This window comes from Coregonus lavaretus, assembly GCF_964263955.1.
Source record: "Coregonus lavaretus genome assembly, chromosome: 19".
Classification (NCBI taxonomy): domain Eukaryota; kingdom Metazoa; phylum Chordata; class Actinopteri; order Salmoniformes; family Salmonidae; genus Coregonus; species Coregonus lavaretus.
In genome coordinates this window covers 40,760,725-40,779,905 of record NC_140006.1, presented here as the reverse complement: position 1 = coordinate 40,779,905, position 19,181 = coordinate 40,760,725, and the positions used below count along the sequence as shown (strand labels likewise).

At 41.1% G+C, this 19,181-nt stretch overlaps 1 protein-coding gene across 1 annotated transcript; it reads right to left on the bottom strand.

Annotated features, from left to right (window-relative positions):
- Positions 1–4,877: 4,877 nt before the first annotated feature.
- On the bottom strand, positions 4,878–18,341 carry pigr (polymeric immunoglobulin receptor). Its single transcript, XM_084183033.1, has 10 exons — positions 18,198–18,341; positions 13,043–13,266; positions 12,704–12,827; positions 12,211–12,292; positions 7,339–7,493; positions 6,643–6,714; positions 6,428–6,524; positions 5,984–6,075; positions 5,720–5,769; positions 4,878–5,261 (listed from the first exon to the last, which is right to left on the bottom strand). The coding sequence occupies exons 1-10, from the start codon at positions 18,250–18,252 to the stop codon at positions 5,184–5,186; spliced, it is 1,029 nt and encodes a 342-aa protein (XP_084039159.1). The 5' UTR covers positions 18,253–18,341; the 3' UTR covers positions 4,878–5,183.
- Between the last annotated feature and the right edge of the window lie 840 nt (positions 18,342–19,181).

The following is a 19,181-nucleotide window of genomic DNA, read 5'->3' as shown; positions in this document are numbered from 1 at the left end:
ACTCCTTAGTTGCCCTGGCTGTGTGTTTCGGGTCGTTGTCATGCTGGAAGACCCAGCCACGACCCATCTTCAATGCTCTTACTGATGGAAGGAGGTTGTTGGCCAAGATCTTGCGATACATGGCCCCATCCATCCTCCCATCAATACGGTGCAGTCATCCTGACCCCTTTGCAGAAAAGCATCCCCAAAGCATGATGTTTCCACCTCCATGCTTCACGGTTGGGATGGTGTTCTTGGGGTTGTACTCATCCTTCTTCTTCCTCCAAACACGGCGAGTGGAGTTTAGACGAAAAAGCTCTATATTTGTCTCATCAGACCACATGACCTTCTCCCATTCCTCCTCTGGATCATCCAGATGGTCATTGGCAAACTTCAGACGGACCTGGACATGCGCTGGCTTGAGCAGGGGGACCTTGCGTGCACTGCAGGATTTTAATCCATGACGGCGTAGTGTGTTCCTAATGGTTTTCTTTGAGACTGTGGTCCCAGCTCTCTTCAGGTCATTGACCAGGTCCTGCCGTGTAGTTCTGGGCTGATCCCTCACCTTCGTCATGATCATTGATGCCCCACGAGGTGAGATCTTGCATGGAGCCCCAGACCGAGGGTGATTGACCGTCATCTTGAACTTCTTCCATTTTCTAATAATTGCGCCAACAGTTGTTGCTTCTCACCAAGCTGCTTGCCTATTGTCCTGTAGCCCATCCCAGCCTTGTGCAGGTCTACAATTTTATCCCTGATGTCCTTACACAGCTCTCTGGTCTTGGCCATTGTGGAGAGGTTGGAGTCTGTTTGATTGAGTGTGTGGACAGGTGTCTTTTATACAGACAACGGGTTCAAACAGGTGCAGTTAATGCAGGTAATGAGTGGAGAACAGGAGGGCTTCTTAAAGAAAAACGAACAGGTCTGTGAGAGCCGGAATTCTTACTGGTTGGTAGGTGATCAAATACTTATGTCATGCAATAAAATGCAAATTAATTACTTAAAAATCATACAATGTGATTTTCTGGATTTTTGTTTTAGATTCCGCCTCTCACAGTTGAAGTGTACCTATGATAAAATGTACAGACCTCTACATGCTTTGTAAGTAGGAAAACCTGCAAAATCGGCAGTGTATCAAATACTTGTTCTCCCCACTGTATATGAAATGTCTTATCCCAGTTACTAATCAGCATGCACCCACTAAGAGGATGACTGTAAAAACTGTTACATCTCTGTGGATTGATGCAGAATTTAAAAATGGTATGGTTGAGAGGGATGAGGCAAAAGAGATGGCAAATGGGTTTAGCTGTACAACTGATTGGCAAACGTACTGCAAATTGAGAAATCGTGACTAAACTGAATAAAAATAAGAAACAACACTATGAAAGAAAGATAAATGACAAAGAATGATAGTAAAAAGCTTTGGAGGACCTTAAATGAAATTTTGGTCAAAAAGGCAAACTCCGCTCCATCATTCATTGAATTAGATGGCTCATTCATCACAAAACCCACGGATATTGCCAACTACTTTAATTATTTTTTCATTGGTAATATTAGCAAATTTAGGCATGAAATGCCAGCAACAAATGCTGACACTATACATCCAAGTAAATCTGACCAAATTATAAAAGACAAGCATTGTAATTTTGAATTCCGTAAAGTAAGTGTGGAAGAGGTGATACAAGTATTGTTGTCTATCAGCAATGACAATGTTTTGACAACTTGGATGGAAAATTACTGAGGATAATAGTGGATGATATTGCCACTCCTATTTGCCATATCTTCAATTTTAAGCCTACTAGAAAGTGTGTGCCCTCAGGCCTGGAGGGAAGCAAAAGTTATTCCCCTACCTAAGAATAGTAAAGCCCCCTTTACTGGCTCAAATAGCCGACCAATCAGCCTGTTACCAACCCTTAGTATACTTATGGGAAAAAATTGTGTTTGACCAGATACAGTGCTATTTTACAGTAAACAAATTGACAACATACTTTCAGCGTGCTATAGCGAAGGACATTCAACAAGCACAGCATTTACACAAATGACTGATGATTGGCTGAGAGAAATGTATGATAAAAAGATTGTTGGGGCTGTTTTGTTAGACTTCAGTGTGGCTTTTGACATTATCGATCATAGTCTGTTGCTGTAAAAACGTATGTGTTATGGCTTTACACCCCCTGCTATATTGTGGATACAGAGTTACCTGTCTAACAGAACACAGAGGGTGTTCTTTAATGGAAGCCTCTCCAACAAAATCGAGGTAGAATCAGGAATTTCCCAGGGCAGCGGTCTAGGCCCCTTACTTTTTTCTATCTTTACTAACGACAAGCCACTGGCTTTGAGTAAAGCCAGAGTGTCTATGTATGCGGATGACCCATCACTATACATGTCAGCTACTACAGTGACTGAAATGACTGCAACACTTCACAAAGAGCTGCAGTTAGTTTCAGAATGGGTGGCAAGGAATAAGTTAGTCCTAAATATTTCAAAAACTAAAAGGATTGTATTTGGGACAAATCATTCACTAAACCCTAAACCTCAACTAAATCTCGTAATGAATAATATGGAAATTGAGCAAGTTGAGGAGACTAAACTGCTTGGAGTAACCCTGGATTGTAAACTGTCATGGTCAAAACATATTGATACAACAGTAGCTAGAATGGGGAGAAGTCTATAATAAAGCGCTGCTCTGCATTCTTAACAGCACTATCAACAAGGCAGGTCTTACAGGCCCTAGTTTTGTCGCATCTGGACTACTGTTCAGTAGTGTGGTCAAGTGCCACAAAGAGGGACTTAGGAAAATTGCAATTGGCTCAGAACAGGGCAGCACGGCTGGCCCTTGGATGTACACAGAGAGCTAACATTAATAATAGGCATGTCAATCTCTCCTGGCTCAAAGTGGAGGAGAGATTGCCTTCATCACTACTTGTGAGAGGTATTGACATAACCATGCATACCCCACAAGACATGCCACCAGAGGTCTCTTCACAGTCCCCAAGTCCAGAACAGACTATGGGAGGTGCACAGTACTACATAGAGCGATGACTACATGGAACTCTATTCCACATCAAGTAACTCATGCGAGCAGTAAAATTTGATTTAAGAAACCAATACAAATACACCTTATGGAACAACGGTGACTGTGAAGCAACACAAACATAGACACCTGCATACAAAAACACGATAACATACGCTCTATACACACATACACATGGATTTGGTGTTATAGGTATGTGGTAGTAGAGTAGAGGCCTGAGGGCACACACTTAATATGTTGTGAAATCTGTTATGAATGTATTGTGATGTTTTTTAAAATGTATAACTGCCTTAATTATGCTGGACCCCAGGAAGAGTAGCTGCTGCCTTGTATCCCCCCATTAGCTGCTGCCATAATAAATATAAATATGTATGTATATATTGATTTTTATTTATATAGATATATATATATATATATATATATATATATATATATATATATATATATATATGTATATCTCAATCAATCATTTTACTTGTTCAAAATAAGTGACCAAACTATATTGCTACTTCTGGGACACGCATTGTGCTAGACTACTGGTTCAAGAGCTATATGAGGAAGAGGGAGAGAGGCTAGTGGAGATGCATGAATTGTGCAAGAAGGGAACAGTGAAGACATGTAAATTATACGTTTATTCATGGGCTATTAGTCCACCATTAGTTTGCTAGTTTATATTAGGCCTAGCCTACTACAGTGAATTTAGGCAACCACCACCTGTGCGATGCAAGCAGGGCCGGATTAATGCAGGGGCTTACCGGGGCTGAAGCCCCTGGGCCCAGGCCCGTGGGGTGCCCAAGAGGCAGCAAAAAAAAGTGTGTGTATTTATATTATTTAGGAAATGTATACATTGTATATGTAATTTATATTTTTTTACTGCATTGCGCCAAATTTGCACGCACCCCATGTTCCATAACACTGTCATGGAAAACATTACTGTTTCCAACTACCAATCAGCAACTGCGCTGTAAATCCGGCTGCATATTGAACGTTGAGATTGCCAAAAGGCCAGACTCTTTGGCGAGTGGCAAGGAGTGGAATGTTAGCTAAAAAGACTGGTACTCCCTGTTGTTTTACCTTTCTGCTCAGACAGAAGGCCATTCCGTTTCTGGGAAATGCAGAAAATAGGACATAGGGGTAATAAGTGAATAACTCTGCAGGTGGGGAACTAGTGAATCGTCCATTAGTGTTCTTGAGCCTGTTGAGGGTTGGAGACTACTGATCTCTCTTTAATCAAAATGTGATGTCTCTAAGTTTTGCCCTTTCATCTAATATAAATCAACAAGATGAGAGGCAGGATGTGTATGGTGTGCACAGTATGGCTGATCCTTTACATTTGGGGGGCGCTAAGAAACATGATGTAACTTGGAACATTAGGTTTTATTCCTGTCGATCCATTAAAGTAGAAAGTTCACTTTATTTGAACCAAATCTCTATTTTTGATTCAAATGGCATGTTTTAGAAGTGCCCAGACACTTTTTTTGCGATCTCCCTTTATCGGCAACTTCCGAACTTTCTCTGTAAGGTTATATTCCATTTTATGCGACTCAAGCCGTTTCCCCTATCCAGCTGTGCCGCTTCTCCGTGTTCCCCGAGCATTTGCACAGGGAAAAGTATCGTAGGCTACACAGAGACGTATCGCTCGAGTCGCACAAAATGTAATATAATGTTCAGAATGACACAATTTCACGTGTACAACATTTAAAGCGCTGCATCGCTAAGGAAAAATAAGTGGGGTCTTATAAGGCCCTTTCTATATCAATTTGTCCATCCAGTACACTGAGAACCATAACTAGTCCCTTTCCCGTAATTGTTTCTTACATTTTTCATAGAATTTTTTTATATACAATACAAAATGGAACAAACAAATAGTTACAGTAGATTTATATAGACACTGATTTCAGTAAACGTTATCGTAACATTATTTAACATGTCAGGCTTTCATCACAATCAGTCATAACTAACATCATAAACATTAGTGGTACTCAGCAGGTCTGTACCAAAGGGCAGGACCATACAGCACAGTACAGAATGGTACTGAACATATTGTTATATGAAAGGAAGGATGGATGGAATATTCAGAGGCAGCAACATGGTGTCCAGCCCTGAAGGAAGATGGCCAGAAATGGAGGGTGGAGGTTAGAGGTCAGAGGTGACTGGATGGTGGGCGTGGTCAGAAACCGTGCACCTTCTGTGAGGCGGAGTTGAGGAAGACAACAGAGGTGTTCTGCCAGTTGTCACCTGGGGAGTCCTGGTGGGGTCAGTCAAATCACAGGTGTTTAAAACAAGGGGAACAAGGGTCTATTCATTACGGGAACCGTTTACTGTTTAAGAACCAAACGGAGGCAAACGAAACGGGGAGGGACCTTGTACAATATGAACTTGTTTGCGTTTTCTGTTTGGAGTAAATGGTTTCTGTTGCAAAACATTTCATAACAGACTAAAAGCTTTGCAACAGAATCGGCATAATGAATACACCCCATGCGTTTTTGATCAGCTGATAGTTGTAGTGGGCGTACACTGACTCTGGATCAGCTGATAGTTGTAGTGGACGTACACTGACTCTGGATCAGCTGATAATTGTAGTGGACTTACACTGACTCTGGATCAGCTGATAGTTGTAGTGGACTTACACTGACTCTGGATCAGCTGATAGTTGTAGTGGACTTACACTGACTCTGGATCAGCTGATAGTTGTAGTGGACTTACACTGAGTCTGGCTTCCAGCTCCTCTGCCTGTCTTGTCCTGTGTGTTTTGTCTGGAAAGATATGGTGAGGTTGAACTTAGTAGCAATATAATATGCTTATCCCATTGTCTACCAGCAGACAGTGTCATTGTAACTTGTAACGGGACACATTGCCATGAATTAGTTATGCATAAGGCCTGCATTTTGTTCACTAGATACATCCAATGTAATGTGTGTTTCGTACCTTCTGTGTATTATAAACTACTAAACCCAATGTAGTACTTACTGTATTGGTCCAGTATCTTCCATGGCAGCAGCACCAGAACCATCAAGATGAACAGAACGCCACACGCCATCAGAGGAAACTCCCACAGTGGCCTGCAACGCGCACACACAGGGTTACCCATAGCTGTGGTAACTCCTACCCATGGTTACCTATCCCTCCCTGGCCTGCAACGCGCACACACAGGGTTACCCATAGCTGTGGTAACTCCTACCCATGGTTACCTATCCCTCCCTGGCCTGCAGCGCGCACACACAGGGTTACCTATAGCTGTGGTAACTCAGGGTTACCCATAGCTGTGGTAACTCAGGGTTACCCATAGCTGTGGTAACTTCTACCCATGGTTACCTATCCCTCCCTGGCCTGCAACGCGCACACACAGGGTTACCCATAGCTGTGGTAACTCCTACCCATGGTTACCTATCCCTCCCTGGCCTGCAGCGTTACCTGTGGTGGTCTGCTCCCTCAGCGATGTGGCGGCGAAGAGGAGGGACAGACGGAGACACAGGAACAGACTGGGGGGTTTCTTCTGGTGGGGGCTTCACTATAGGAGCAGGCAGTGCAGGACACACACACACAACACGTTTCATAATCCTGCTTCTGGGTGCCACGTTTCTGTTCTAACCCCTAGATTCAGCCAATCATATCTAACCATCCTGTACCTGTTGTGGCTGGAGGAGTGACGAGGACGTGAACAGCCACCTGTTGTTGTCCTGCAGCACACCAGTACCAGCCTGCAGACACATGGGAATATTACCATGACGATAATAATCATCATCATAATAATAACCACCACCAGTACCAGCCTGCAGACACATGAGAATATTACCATGACGATAATAATCATCATCATAATAATAACCACCCCCAGTACCAGCCTGCAGACACATGGGAATATTACCATGACGATAATAATCATCATCATAATAATAACCACCACCAGTACCAGCCTGCAGACACATGAGAATATTACCATGACGATAATAATCATCATCATAATAATAACCACCCCCAGTACCAGCCTGCAGACACATGGGAATATTACCATGACGATAATAATCATCATCATAATAATAACCACCACCAGTACCAGCCTGCAGACACATGAGAATATTACCATGACGATAATAATCATCATTATAATAATAACCACCCCCAGTACCAGCCTGCAGATACAACATTAGAATATTAACGTAATATTATTAACAGCAATAATAATAACCTCCACCAGTACCGGCCTGCAGATACACACTTACAATATAATATATAATTAAAGATAATCACCATCGTCTTCTTCATCAAAATTCACATCACTGCACCATTGTGTGTTATTTGGCATAGAGTTATATTCTCCATACCTGTATCTCTCTGGGCCAGTCCCTTCAGGGTGACAGTGAAAGCCTTGGTCAGGTCATCTCTGATCTCTACTGCCTGGTCTTCATACCGCCCCTCACCGTCCGTCACCAGACAGGAGCTCCAGTCACCACTACGACACCAGCGCTTCTCACTCTGCCTGACAACACACAGACAGACACAGACCCACAATCCTACTGGCAACTGCACAAAATCACAGGCCTACTGTAGGTTTACTCTCTCTGCCACAAGTCACATGGGAGCAGGAGTTCAGATCTAATACTAGGGTATTCTATACAGACAGGTTACACACCATTCACATACATATATATTTATATTCCGGACTCTAAATTCCTGCAATTCTATCCATTTTGTCATGGGGTTTTGTACTGTGTATTTAAATACTGTATTCTCGACATAGCTGATTCTATTATTTCTACTCTTGTACATTATATTTTAGTTGCACTGTTTATACACACCACATATTTATTTACAGTGCATTCGGAAAGTATTCAGACCCCTTGACTTTTTCCACATTTTGTTACGTTACAGCCTTATTCTAAAATGCAGGACATTATTTTTTCCCCCTCATCAAGCTACACATAATACCTCATAATGAGCAGGTTTGGAGCAGGATCTTTGCTCCGTTCATCTTTCCCTCGATCCTGACTAGTCTCCCAGTCCCTGCCCCTGAAAAACATCCCCACAGCATGATGCTGCCACCCCCATGCTTCACCGTAGGGATGGTGCTAGGATTCCTCCAGACGTGACACTTGGCATTCAGGCCAAAGAGTTCAATCTTGGTTTCATCAGACCAGATAATATTGTTTCTCATGGTCTGAGAGTCTTTAGATGCCTTTTGACAAACTCCAAGCGGGCTGTCATGTGCCATTTACTGAGAAGTGGCTTCCGTCTGGCCACTCTACCATAAATGCCTAATTGGTGGAGTGCTGCAGAGATGGTTGTCCTTCTGGAAGGTTCTCCCATCTCCACAGAGGAACTCTGGAGCTCTGTCAGAGTGACCATCGGGTTCTTGGTCACCTCACTGACCAAGGCCCTTCTCCCCCGATTGCTCAGTTTGGCCGGGCGGCCAGCTCTAGGAAGAGTCTTGCTGGTTCCAAACTTCTTCCATTTAAGAATGATGGAGGCCATTGTGTTCTTGGGGACCTTCAATGGTGCAGACATTTTTTGGTACCCTTCCCCAAATCTGTTCCTCGACACAATCCTGTCTTGGAGCTCTACGAACAATTCCTTCGACCTCATGGCTTGGTTTTTGCACTGACATGCACTGTCAACTGTGGGACCTTATATACCAGGTGTGTGCCTTTCCAAATAATGTTCAATCAATTGAATTTACCACAGGGGGACTCCAATCAAGTTGTAGAAACATCTCAAGGATGATCAATGGAAACAGGATGCACCTGAGCTCAATTTCGAGTCTCATAGCAAAGGGTCTGAATACTTATGTAAATAAGGTATTTCTGTTTTTTGTTTTTAATAAATTTGCAAACATTTCTAAAAACCTGTTTTCACTTTGTTATTATGGGGGTATTGTTATAGATTGGTGAGGATATATATATATTTTTTATCCATTTTAGAATACGGCTGTAACTTAACAAAATGTGGAAAAAGTCAAGAGGTCTGAATACTTTCCCAATGCACTGTATCTACTGGATTCTTGACATGGCTCACTAATATATCTACTGCTGTACATATCATTCTTAGTATATCCACTATTGTACATATCATTCTTAGTATATCTACTGCTGTACATATCATTCATAGTATATCCACTATTGTACATATAATTCTTAGTATATCTACTGCTGTACATATCATTCATAGTATATATACTGCTGTACATATCATTCTTAGTATATCTACTGCTGTACATATCATTCATAGTATATATACTGCTGTACATATCATTCTTAGTATAGCTACTGCTGTACATATCATTCATAGTATATATACTGCTGTACATATCATTCTTTGTATATCTACTGCTGTACATATCATTCATAGTATATATACTGCTGTACATATCATTCATAGTATATCTACTGCTGTACATATCATTCTTAGTATATCTACTGCTGTACATATCATTTTTAGTATATATACTGCTGTACATATCATTCTTAGTATATATACTGCTGTACATATCATTCTTAGTATATCTACTGCTGTACATATCATTCTTAGTATATATACTGCTGTACATATCATCATTAGTATATATACTGCTGTACATATAATTATTAGTATATATACTGCTGTACATATCATTCTTAGTATATCTACTGCTGTACATATCATTCTTAGTATATCTACTGCTGTATATATCATTCTTAGTATATCTACTGCTGTACATATCATCCTTAGTATATCTACTGCTGTACATATCATTCTTAGTATATATACTACTGTACATATCATCCTTAGTATATCTACTGCTGTACATATCATCCTTAGTATATCTACTGCTGTACATATCATTCTTAGTATATATACTGCTGTACATGTCATTCTTAGTATATATACTGCTGTACATGTCATTCTTAGTATATATACTGCTGTACATATCATTCATAGTATATCTACTGCTGTACATATCATTCTTAGTATAGCTACTGCTGTACATATCCTTCTTAGTATATATACTGCTGTACATATCGTTCTTAGTATATCTACTGCTGTACATATAATTCATAGTATATCTACTACTGTACATATCGTTATTGGTATATCTACTGCTGTACATATCATTCTTAGTATATCTACTGCTGTACATATCATTCTTAGTATATATACTGCTGTACATATCATTATTAGTATATCTACTGCTGTACATATCGTTCTTAGTATATATATACTGCTGTACATATCATTCTTAGTATATCTACTGCTGTACATATCATTCTTAGTATATCTACTGCTGTACATATCATTCTTAGTATATCTACTGCTGTATATATCATTATTAGTATATCTACTGCTGTATATATCATTCTTAGTATATCTACTGCTGTACATATCATCCTTAGTATATCTACTGCTGTACATATCATCCTTAGTATATCTACTGCTGTACATATCATTCTTTGTATATATACTGCTGTACATATCATTCTTAGTATATCTACTGCTGTACATATCATCCTTAGTATATATACTGCTGTACATATCATTCTTTGTATATCTACTGCTGTATATATCATTCTTAGTATATCTACTGCTGTACATATCATTCTTAGTATATCTACTGCTGTACATATCATTCTTATTATATCTACTGCTGTACATATCATTCTTAGTATATCTACTGCTGTACATATCATTCTTAGTATATCTACTGCTGTACATATCATTCTTAGCATATCTACTGCTGTACATATCATTCTTTGTATATATACTGCTGTACATATCATTCTTAGTATATCTACTGCTGTACATATAATTCTTAGTATATCTACTGCTGTACATATCATTATTAGTATATATACTGCTGTACATATCATTCTTAGTATATCTACTGCTGTATATATCATTCTTAGTATATTAAAAATGTAAATTAAAAATTAAGAAATTAAAATGTTTAGTCATTTAGCAGACGCTCTTATCCAAAGCGACTGAGTGCATACATTATTTTATTTTTATTTTTCATACTGGCCCCCCCTGGCAATTCCCCTGTGTGAAAAAGTAATTGTACCCTTACACTCAATAACTGGTTGTGCCACCTTTAGTTGCAATGACTCCAACCAAATGCTTCCTGTAGTTGTTGATCAGTCTCTCACGTCGCTGTGGAGGAATTTTGGCCCACTCTTCCATGCAGAACTGCTTTAACTCAGTGACGTGTGGGTTTTCAAGCATGAACTGCAAGTCCTTCCACAACATCTCAATTGGGATTAGGTCTGGACTTTGACTAGGCCATTCCAAAACTTCCAATTTGTTGCTTGCAAACACCATGCTCTACCAACTGAGCTACATCCCTGCCGGCCATTCCCTCCCCTACCCTGGACGAATTGTGCGCCGCCCCATGGGTCTCCCGGTCGCGGCCGGCTACGACAGAGCCTGGATTCGGACCATTTACATTTTAGTAATTTAGCAGACGCTCTTATCCAGAGCGACTTACAGTTAGTGAATACATATTTTTTTCATACTGGCCCCCCCTTGGGAATCAAACCCACAACCCTGGCGTTTGCAAACGCCATGCTCTATCAACTGAGCTACATCCCTGCCGGCCATTCCCTCCCCTACCCTGGGCCAATTGTGCGCCACCCATGAGTCTCCCGGTCGCGGCCGGCTGCGACAGAGCCTGGATTCGAACCAGGATCTCTAGTGGCACAGCGATGCAGTGCCTTAGACCACTGCGCCACTCGGGTATATCTCTAAGTATATCTACTGCTGTACATATCATTCTTAGTATATCTACTGCTGTACATATCATTCTTAGTATATCTTGTGTAAATTCATCCGGTGTAGAGACGTATAGATTGCATTTGGGTTAATTGGATTCATTTTAACATTTCAAGATTTAAACGTTTTATTGTATTATTTGTGTACTTGTTTGACATTTTACGGCATTGTTAGGAGCTAGTAACATAAGCATTTCATTGCACCCGCTATCACATCTGCTAAACTGTGTGCACGACGAATAAACTTTGATTTGATATGGTTATGTACTCTACAGAGCAGGGCTCTCCAACCCTGTTCCTGGAGAGCTACCTTCCTGTCAGTTTTCACTCCAACCCCAGTTGTAACTAACCTGATTCAGCGTATAAATATTTGAATCAAGTGCACTAGACGAGGGTTGGAGTGAAACCTACAGGACAGTAGCTCTCCGGCCCTGCTATAGAGGTGATCTCCAGTCGTACCTGTATCCCTGGCTGTAGAGACACTGGGCAGTGACGCTGGTCCCTTCCTCTCCGCTCAGCACGCTGTTCACCACAGACATACCTGTGCAGCACCACGTATGAACATGTAGTGTTGACATACCAACTAACTACCGCAGCATACTATAGCAACAACCAGAGTGAATGGCTACATTCCAATTCTCTACCCTTCTGGCGAAGTGTGCATTCGTTCACTCCCCCTCATAGATTAATAAGGAATGGACTACTGTGATGATGGAATATGGTGAAAACTCCCTCCAGCCATGCTTGCACCAATCTGATGCTTTTAAATGCATAAAGGGGGCGTGAATAAGAGCAGACTTCTGGAGAAGTTTAGAGAATCAGAACACAGCCAATGAGTGCACACCTAAGGGAGAAGGCGTTACAATGGGGAGTGGGACTGTGACTCGGTGTGTGAACGAGTGCACAAATGAGTACACACTTCAGGGAGAAGAGAGGACTTGTGTCCACTCACCATGGATAACGTTGATGTGAAGGGAGGCTGTGACATCAGCACTCCAGACTCCTCCCACCTCCACACCACACCAGTACCATCCAGTCTCCTCCTCCTGCAGGTCTGTCATTGTTACTGTGAACACCTGGGTATAAAATATAACACAGCATCATCATTGTCGTAGTCATCATCACCATCATCTTCATTCATGTAAAAACATAAAAAATACACTTCTGTTATCACTTTGATTATGACTGGAGACTTCCAGTGTCAGCAGCAGATAACAACATACTGAACATCTAATTCTACTAAATGTACAATAAAGTATCTATCCTGATAGTAACCATCGGATCCTCCCACCTGCTGTACCGGGTCATCAAAAATGGCCACCTTGTCTTCTCCAGGTGCAGCTGGCCCCCGTGGGGCATCGCTGCGAGCCAGACTGGTACAGAGGTCCTTTACCCTGCCTCGGCACCAGTACTTCACATAACTGGCGTACTGCGGCTCGTAGTGGCACGGGATCATCACCGACCGACCTTCCAGGATCGACAGGTCACCCACAGTGGTCACCCTACAGAGAGAGCCTGCAGGCAGCGAGCAGAGAGGTTATTCACCCTAATATTAACCCCTGACCCCTCCAGAACCACTAGATCACCCACGGTGGTCAACCTACATAGAGAACCTACAGGCAGGAAGATAAGGAGGTCATTAACCCATGACCCCTAACACCTCCAGGACCGCTAGATCACCAACGGTGGTCACCCTACAGAAAGAACCTACAGGCAAGGAGGGGGCAGAGGTCATTCACTTTAACGTCAACCCCTGACCCCTAACCCCTCTACAACTGCCATGTCACCCTACATAAAGACACTACAGGCAAAGAGGTCATTAAGCCCTAACCGATGCCTGTCAATGTGTATGTTATTAAAAGTAATGGTTCCTCTCTGGTTCTGTTGATATGTAACCGGCAGCCCTGAACTCCTATCTATAAAAAAGCACAGAATGTTTTTAAAGTGACCCTGAATAGCACCCTTTCCACGGCACACTTCTGGTTTCGTTTTCCTTGAAAATAGTTACTGTCACTTTCACATCCCTCAGTTCCCCCTCTCTACTCCCTCCCCTTCTCCCCCTCCCTACTCCCTCTTCCAGGGCTGCCAACTTTTTAAGAAAGTTTGGAGTGAGATTTGCCCCCTGGCACAACCCTAAGACGGGAAAATGTTAAAGCTAATTTCCTGCAATTCTACGTACACTACCTGTCAAAAGTTTGGACACACCTACTCATTCAAGGGTTTTTCTTTATTTTTACATTGTAGAATAATAGTGAAGATATCAAAACTATGAAATAACACATATGGAATCATGTAGTAACCAAGAAAGTGTTAAACAAATCAAAATATATTTTATATTTGAGATTCTTCAAATAGCCACCCTTTGCCTTGATGACAGCTTTGCACACTCTTGGTATACAGTTGAAGTCAGAAGTTTACATACACTTAGGTTGGATTCATTAAAACTTGTTTTTCAACCACTCCACACATTTCTTGTTAACAAACTATAGTTTTGGCAAGTCGGTTAGGACATCTACTTTGTGCATGACACAAGTAATTTTTCCAACAATTGTTTACAGACAGATTATTTCACTTATAATTCACTGTATCACAATTCCAGTGGGTCAGAAGTTAACATACACTAAGTTGACTGTGCCTTTAAACAGCTTGGAAAATTCCTGAAAATGATGTCATGGCTTTAGAAGCTTCTGATAGGCTAATTGACATCATTTGAGTCAATTGGAGGTGTACCTGTGGATGTATTTCAAGGCCTACCTTCAAACTCAGTGCCTCTTTGCTTGACATCATGGGAAAACAAAAAGAAATCAGCCAAGACCTCAGAATTTTTTTTGTAGACCTCCACAAATTTGGTTCATCCTTGGGAGCAATTTCCAAATGCCTGAAGGTAACACGTTGATCTGTACAAACAATGGTACGCAAGTATAAACACCATGGGACCACGCAGCCGTCATACCGCTCAGGAAGGAGACGCGTTCTGTCTCCTAGAGATGAACGTACTTTGGTGCGAGAAGTGCAAATCAATGCCAGAACAACAAGGACCTTGTGAAGATGCTGGAGGAAATTGGTACTAAAGTAGCTATATCCACTGTAAAACAAGTCCTATATCAACATAACTTGAAAGGCCGCTCAGCAAGGAAGAAGCCACTGCTCCAAAACCGCCATAAAAAAGCCAGACTACGGTTTGCAACTGCACATGGGGACAAAGATCGTACTTTTTGGAGAAATGTCCTCTGGTCTGATGAAACAAAAATAGAACTGTTTGGCCATAATGACCATCGTTATGTTTGGAGGAAAAGGGGGGGGGCTTGCAAGCTGAAGAACACCATCCCAACCGTGAAGCACGGGGGTGGCAGCATCATGCTGTGGGGGTGCTTTGCTGCAGGAGGGACTGGTGCACTTCACAAAATAGATGGCATCATGAGGAAGGAAAATTATGTGGATATATTGAAGCAACATCTCAAGACATCAGTCAGGAAGTTAAGGCTTGGTCGCAAATGGGTCTTCCAAATGGACAATGACCCTAAGCATACTTCCAACGTTGTGGCAAAATGGCTTAAGGACAACAAAGTCAAGGTATTGGAGTGGCCATCACAAAGCCTTAACCTCAATCCTATAGGAAATTTGTGGGCAGAACTGAAAAAGCGTGTGCGAGCAAGGAGGCCTACAAACCTGACTCAGTTACACCAGCTCTGTCAGGAGGAATGGGCCAAAATTCACCCATCTTATTGTGGGAAGCTTGTGGAAGGCTACCCGAAACGTTTGACACAAGTTAAACAATTTAAAGGCAATGCTACCAAATACTAATTGAGTGTATGTAAACTTCTGACCCACTGGGAATGTGATGAAAGAAATGAAAAGCTGAAAGAAATCACTCTCTACTATTATTCTGACATTTCACATTCTTAAAATAAAGTGGTGATCCTAACTGACCTAAGTCAGGGAATTTTTACAAGGATTAAATGTCAGGAATTGTGAAAAACTGAGTTGTATTTGGCTAAGGTGTATGTAAACGTCCGACTTCAACTGTATATTGACATGGCTTAGGCTTATGACCAGGGTGGAAAATTAAAACGTTTCAACCACAGGTCAGGTGTTTTCAGGGTGCATTAAATGAACATTTAAAATTCGACAACTTTGTTACTTTAATATTTTGGGGGGATGACATTTTAAGTATGCTAATATTTTTGTAAACATATTTTTTAGGTGGTTTGAGACTTTATTCAGACAGTAATGAGATAGGGAGACAGGCAAACGCTAGAAACAGTGGGAAGGTTGGAAGCAGGGACTGATCCCTGTTCTCAGGTGGAAAGTTGTATGTGACACATGCTGGGTAGTGTTACCACTACACCAAGTCTCTGCCCAGGAATTGTCTATATTAATGGTTGATGGCAGTGGGAAACCAAATCATAGATTGCGTTCTCCTTGTCCATAGACTGCTTTCAAGGTAAGGACACAAACATTTTGTATTTTGTAATTTGGGTGAACTATCTCTTTAAAATAGGTCTGAAAGACAAAATCCTGCATGCTCTCCAGGAGGGTTGGCCACCCCTAATCTATGTTTCCCAAGTGTTGGGTGTTTAAAAATGTTCTTGTTATAACAATTAATTTCTCAAAGATCTAATGAATATCAACATTCAGGTGGTTTATTCCTACTAGTTTAATATCTTTGTCATCATTTTACATTTACATTTACGTCATTTAGCAGACGCTCTTATCCAGAGCGACTCACAGTTAATGAGTATCTCCTCTACATAGACAAAATATGATGCGTTTATGAGTTGTATAATATAATACATTTTCAAAGACAAGAGTAGGCATATCAGATTTCAAATATGTGATTACACTGGCAACATTGGGAAGAAGTGGAATAATACAATAAGTGTTAGTGAATAACAGTAGTGTTCTTGCTGACAAGCACATTAATTACCCAATATTTTAGCCCATTGTTAAGAATGAGAATTGTTCCACTGATCAGTCTAAATAAAGTAAATAGGTAATACAATCTCCCGAAGACAAGATGACATAAATCTGCCCCTACACCTTAACCAAATAACTGTTCTATGTATTGTCCACTCTCTAGAATCAAACTTTCACTTTCTATTTGTCAAAATGATTTTCATAGTTACAAAGCAGGCCACCCTAACCAAACGTCCCTGCTAAAACATCCTGTAGGTCTGTCTGCTGCCTTCTCGTTGTCACATGCCTAAATGCCAATAACCAAACGGAGGGGACAAATACAAGGATGGATTAAATCGACTTTAGTATATGCTGCCAAAAGGCTACATTCTGCAATAAGGACGGGAGTAACAGCAACTTTAATTTTGTTGACATCGTACATAAAACAGCGCTACCGTGCAGCTCTTTGAACAGTTTTATACACTCGGCAGAGAGCGTTCTCTCTCTCCATTCAGCTCCACTCTAATGTTGTTTCTTTAATACATGCATCCAATCCACTCGCTTCAATATGCCGTGGTTCACAGTGCCGTGGCAAAACAGGACAACGATAGAGCTTCTGCTTGTGATGTTAAATTGGAGGCGCAGATACTCCGATTTCAAAACGATCGAAACAGTTGAAAGGTTCACGCGCTGACTATACAATGGTCTAATTAGAAAAATAAAAACATTACTTTTCAATGCGTGAGATATAAGAGGTGTGCCGTGAGCGCGTGAGAAGAGGGTCAAATGCGTGTGTCTCACGGTCAATGCGTGAGAGTTGGCAGCTCCGCTCTTCTCCGCCTCCCTACTCTCCTCCTCCCTTGCCTGAGACTTGAAAATTCCGTTAGCTCCCTGAGATTATTTCCTAGAGTTTAGCTCTACGGGCTAACACAGTCTTGTGGTGTGCAGACGAGCCAGGTTCAAACCAAGAAGGTCACACTTGCTTGAGGGCGTAATACAGTCTGGGGTATAGGGCATAACACAGTCTGGGACATAGGAGAATGGAGACAGGAGAATGTTGCTTTCTGCTTCCACTGGCTGTCGGAGAATGCCATGAACTTGGACACAATTACTTGTCCCAGTGAAATGCTTGAAAGCGAGAAAAATACAAGATTGTGCAAGAAAACACAGAAAATCTAAACCATATGGCTTTCTCTTCAGCACTTTACTGATCATACCATCAAAATGCTCTAACAATGTGTTATTACACAAGTAGAAATAAAAGGAATGTTTTTGGATAGATTTCCATGTTCAACAATCCAAAACATGAGTTTCTCAGCCATTTAAATTAGTTTGTTCAATAACTAGCTACCCTTTACTTCACTATATACTATATACATTATATCCTGAGGAGCAAATGTGACTTTTACAGCGTTAAAAAAATTAAGCTTTCTCCAGGACTACATAACACTGTCATTAGAGATTCTCCATGGGGCATGTTGTTAATCCAGGAGGAGGAGCACGAGTTAATCTGTGTCTCAGGAGAAACCAAACCTGAGTTCAGTTCTTACCTGGCAGACAGGAGAGGAGGAGGAAGGCGAGGAAGAGTAGGGGAGGAGTCATCATGTTCCAGACTGTGACTGTATGAGGCTATGGCGCTGTGAGAAGTGGTTCATCAACACAACCCGTTCCCTAAAACAACCCGTTCCCTAACCCTCGTTTCCTGCTGGTCACATGACCTACAAATGTGGTGTCCAGATGTCACAGATGTTTTGTTTAACCATTTCAGTTCCCTGTCGTTATTATATCTATTACCTCCAACGATAATTACTGTTAGGCTGTTATATGTACTGTTTCTTTATCATAACATGAATAATGATGTTTACAAAATTTTTTTGCAACATCAAGCCTAATTTCTACAATTGTATTAATCTATAATTGTATAATTTCATCCTTGTTGAAGTCTAATACTTGGCATATAAAACGCATCAAACGTTTTTTTATGCATGGTTTTGCTGCACATAAAGAATTGGGGTGTGTTAGAGTTGTAGTAAGGCTTTATACAGTGCCTTCGGAAAGTATTCAGCCCTTCACTTTTTCCACATTTTGTTACCTTACAGCCTTATTCTAAAATGGTAAAAAAATATATGAAAAAATCCTCAGCAATCTACACACAATACCCCATAATGACAAAGTGAAAACAGGCGTTTAGAAATATTTGCACATTCAAAATTAATTAAAAACAGAAATACCTTATTTATATAAGTATTCAGACCCTTTGCTATGAGACTCGAAATTGAGCTCAGGTGCATCCTGTTTCCATTGATCATCCTTGAGATGTTTCTACAACATTATTGGAGTCCACCTGTGGTAAATTCAATTGATTGGACATGATTTGGAAAGGCAAACACCTGTCTATATAAGGTCCCACAGTTGACAGTGCATGTCAGAGCAAAAAACAAGCCATGAAGTCGAAGGAATTGTCAGAAGAGCTCTGAAGCACTGAAGGTCCCCAAGAACACAGTGGCCTCCATCATTCTTAAATGGAAGAAGTT

Bases quoted from the DNA above. Each gene is read 5' to 3' on its own strand.
- pigr (XM_084183033.1), bottom strand. From the start codon at position 18,252: ATGATGACTCCTCCCCTACTCTTCCTCGCCTTCCTCCTCCTCTCCTGT. The intron at 13,267-18,197 runs GTAAGAACTGAA...CGCTGCCTGCAG, and splicing joins CCTCCTCTCCTGTCTGCCAG to GCTCTCTCTGTAGGGTGACC. The intron at 7,494-12,210 runs GTACGACTGGAG...GTGTGTTGTCAG, and splicing joins CTCTACAGCCAGGGATACAG to GCAGAGTGAGAAGCGCTGGT.